The sequence below is a fragment of the Limulus polyphemus genome, unplaced genomic scaffold (assembly GCF_000517525.1).
Source record: "Limulus polyphemus unplaced genomic scaffold, Limulus_polyphemus-2.1.2 Scaffold1121, whole genome shotgun sequence".
In the NCBI taxonomy this organism is placed as follows: Eukaryota; Metazoa; Arthropoda; class Merostomata; order Xiphosura; family Limulidae; genus Limulus; species Limulus polyphemus.
Window position 1 is genome coordinate 79,164 of NW_013666731.1, and position 4,535 is coordinate 83,698.

Sequence of the window (4,535 nt, forward strand, 5' to 3'; positions counted from 1 at the left end):
ACTTTCATAAGTTTATGATGTGGCTTGTTCTCATAATGTTTAAAATCACTGTCAGTCTGGGTCTTCTGAACACTTCTTTCTAGATTGATTCCTTTGGTAGTTTGAGTTGTACTGATTTTCTCTTCAGGTTTACATGATGATCCAAATGATGAATAATGTTTAATGAAATTATCTGAACATCTTACTTGGTTCTTTGTCTTCTTATTAGATTGCAATACCTCACTGTTCTCTTTAAAGATTTCATTCATTCTTTGCTTATGTTGAGGTGATCTTTGTTTGAAATTATTTCCTTCATTCTCATACTGAACTACAGATGAAACTTTACATAACTCTCTTTCCATAGAAGAATTGTATTTTTTATTTCCTTTTGGATATGAATGATGCAATGTGCAATTAGACCATGTCTCTAACCTACTATTATTTTTAAACGAATTTTCATATCTTCTCTTTTCTTCTAAAGTGAAACTGGATGATGAGCCAGTGACCTCTGTTTTGCTGATAAAGTAGTAATAAATTGTACATTAAAATACTAACGAATTTCCTTCTCAAACAAGATAGCAATGTATAAAATCAATACAGTAAAATATACTACTGTAAATTATGTTTATCAAGCATAATTACCGAGCCAACTATTTGCACATATAAAGTATATTTAAGTATTCTATAAGGGGCTCTGTCCAAGTAATCAATGTAAATGAATTTTGATGCAAAGATAAAAATATAAAATATGTACAAAACACATGGAACAAATTAGCACTTATTTAATTTTGCATCATGAATAAGTCAATAATAGATTGAAAATTACTGTAAAACAAAACTTTATCAGAATTAAAGTGTAGAACAATCAAACTATTAAAATATATATATAAACTAAAAATTAATATTTATACATCAACTTACTTTGGGTTATAACCTAATGCACTGGCCACATGGTTTAAAGGAAATGTTATAAATTTTCTAGAGTTGCTGTCTTTTTCAATTACCAACGTAGTGATGATGACTAAAAAGGTTTTCATTAAATTTTCTCCTTCAAAATAAGCCATAGCCATCAGCACAATTATTAACAGCCATGTAACAGACAAAAAAAGATAGTAAAGAAGTAACTCCCATGTTAGCCTCGGCAAGGAATGACCTTGACGAGGTAAGGTGGCACCAAGTGTATATTGCAACACTAATCCTCCAATGCCAAGGCTGGTATGAATATTAAGCGTTCTCACCACTTGGGACAAGGAAAAGTCTGATGTAAAACTACAAAGAAAGAAATTACTGAGAGTGATCTGTTTAATTAGGCAACAAATCATTGTTTTTTTAAAGTATCTGTCAGAAATAAACATTTTAAAAAGTCTTTTTAGTTACATTTTTTTTAGATACAATAATTAAGGTTCAAGCTGTTATACTATCATTTCAAAAGTATAATTTTTAAAATAAGTATTTTCTTTAACCAATGAAAAAAAATATTTAAAACATTTACATGTTAAGGATTGTAACTTAAAACTTGCTTTAGTGAAAGTACATGTAACTACAGGTGATTACCCATACTTGTAGTAAAACATAAAATACAAAAGTACACAAGCATTTTGGATCATATTTACTGTTGGTTTTGAAAAACAAAAATTTCCAATTTAAAGGTTTAGTTAGAAAATAAATTTAAATTAATGATAGAAAATTATCCAAAATTTTAAGTTTTTTAAAAATGTTAATTAGAAACAAAGTAATATATTTCTTACTTACCCTAAATATACTTTTCGATCACAAACAGGTTTCATTTCAAACCCATAAGGGTTAAGGACTTTGAATCCAAGTCCTGAGCAACAAATCCCACTGATGATAAATTCTGTAAGGAATATAAAAAGCTCTTACATGTTTCTATCTGTGCAAATTCTTCTAACCCTATAGACTGGCTGTGAAAACTTAGTGTTGAAAGAAATTAAACAGTATTTTACTATGAAATATAAACTTTACAAATTAGATACAAACACTTCATATGTTATAAAAAAATACTATTAATTAAGACCTACTCCAGTATGAATAATACCATGTCATGATTCTATGTTACAACAATGTTTGAATGATGCTACATCTATAGCAATTGTGTTCTGTTGCAGTTAACTGAATGCAACGACAAATAACAGCCAAAAAAATATCATTCCTCACTACTATTTGTCAGGCTAGAACACTAAATTATACAAGTTAATAGCAGATTAGATGGAAATAAAAAATGATTTTGAAAGCTAAAAAACACAAAAAGAAATATTCAATGCTAGTATAATTGTTGATATTCTGTCAACATATCAGATGTTTTCTATAACTAATTATATTCCAAAAACACCAAGCTACAGTATTTAAGGCATAAATATTATTAATATAACTATTTTTGAAAAGTACAATAGTGTTTAAGGATTTTGATTTAATCATCTACAACTTTAATTCTAAAGAAAGGAACAGACGTAATGTTGTTGCACTGCTGAGGTTTAGCTGCATAATATTTTATTGTACATAACATTATGACTACATTTTCCCATTCTCCATTCCAAAGTTTAGACACACCACATGGGTTTTGTTATATGGTGTATAAATATACCATGCATTTCTACCTTCTTATATCAACATAGCATTATTCAGAATATACAAGTTATTTCTGAATATGTACAGTTTTCACATAAAACATGATCACGAAAATCATAAAGCAGATGTTATTCTAGTTGCCTTTGTTCCTATTTCATTCTACTGATGTCACACCTATTCTGCCTGCATTGTGCAAGAATATAGACAGCAGTGGCCTTCAAGAATAGCTCATGTGGTACTCAAGTTTTATGGCCTTCCCTAGCCTTGAATGAGAGTGACCAGTCACATGTTTACTGCTAGTCATTCCGATTAAATCTGATATTACCTGTGATGTAAGGAATATTGAATTTAAACAGTATGGTATATGATCTCAGCTTGATCAGTTTGAACAAATGTTACCTGATCCAGTAGATAAGACCATCCCATGTTTGTAAAGCAAGCACACACACACACACACAGTGTTTGTAGATTAATATGCTTGTATTTGACATTTTGTTCAGCCTCTTTATTTTGTTCTCATGAATTCAGTTACATGGAGTTTTAATTCTTAATAAATATCTTGTTGAACCTCCTGTTACTAAATGAATGGAGCCATACCACTTCTCCAATATTAACTTAGTTTAACCAGAATATACCACAGTCACATACAAAGTTACTCAAGTCACTGAGATCATCAGAATAAATTTTAACAGTGTTAAACCCTGTTCAGAAAAACACTTGTTAATAAACATTATATCAAAATATTTTTAAAACAATGATGATGTAAGATAGTGCCAGTATAAATTTATTGATAATAAAAAGTAACATGCCTATTAGAAAAGTTCAACCACTTGTTGGCAATTTTTATTTTACCTACAGTCCTGATTTATCTGGTTACTAAATACCATCGTTTTTAGTAATTCTCTCACTGTAAAGAGACTTCTGTCAGACAAAATGAATAAATAATATTCAATGTGGGTATTCTTTTCACAGATCTTTCTGTAGTAACAATTATTATTAATTGCCACTCTTTGCTTCTTTATTTCATTTGGAAAGCTATGGTTCCCGAAAGAAGTTACGGCAGTAATTTACAAACTTTTTTCACTGATGACACCCTAACACACTTACCTTGACTTGCAATGACACCCCTGTTGCCACATGCAGTATTTTTATTTTATGTTCTTAATTATTCTTCATTTGGTGAAACTCTCACAACACTCTTAGCAGCTTGCCATGGTGCACTAGCATGTTGTAACTCACAATTTGGAAACCACTTGGTTGAATACAGTCTTAATGAAATCAGGGTATGTTTGAAAACAAACTTTAGAAAGGCAACCAATCAACTAAACTTTTGTATGATATATTTTGTTTGAATCTATCAAAAGCAATGTAAAATAATAAAAATCTTGTATTATCCTGTTAGTAACTGAAAAACACACACAAACAAAAAAACTGACTAAACCTATAATGAAACTGAAAAAGTATTCATTTGTAATCTGACCAACATAAACATTCACTTAATCTTTAATGGACATAAATCATACTAGAGAGGAACAAAAAGTATTTTGTAAAACCTATGTTTTAATTTTCACGTCTACCTACCTTATGAGGGACCACACACATACAAGTACGACTATCTTTCGCTTATATAAAATCATAAATACAATAACATAGACACACACAAACACATACTAAACAATGAATAAAAACAGAATTTCACAAACCTGAACTAATTTCCATTGGTACAGTTACATCTTCCTGCTTGTTATTATTGGCATTCAACCTTATATATAAAATATGACTGCTCTCTATTCTGGTTATAAGGTATGCTTGCATCATCAGTTTAGTTTCATATGGAGGGAATTTCTAGACAAATAAATTACATCACATATGTAATCAAGACACTAAGATAAATAACTGAATGATCCAACCTGCATATATATATATATGAATCTTGGTTAGGTTAAAAACTAAAAACTGATCTTGTACAC

At 29.6% G+C, this 4,535-nt stretch overlaps 1 protein-coding gene across 1 annotated transcript in view; it reads right to left on the reverse strand.

Moving 5' to 3' along the window:
* Positions 1-4,535, reverse strand: part of LOC106462222 (transmembrane protein 131-like) — a 67,296-nt gene that overhangs the window by 17,652 nt on the left and 45,109 nt on the right. The window contains exons 8-11 of the mRNA XM_022389422.1: positions 4,269-4,410; positions 1,732-1,834; positions 901-1,248; positions 3-495 (exon numbers count right to left, since the gene is read on the reverse strand). Of these exons, the coding sequence (XP_022245130.1) occupies positions 3-495; positions 901-1,248; positions 1,732-1,834; positions 4,269-4,410 (1,086 nt within the window). The remainder of the gene's footprint in view (positions 1-2; positions 496-900; positions 1,249-1,731; positions 1,835-4,268; positions 4,411-4,535) is intronic.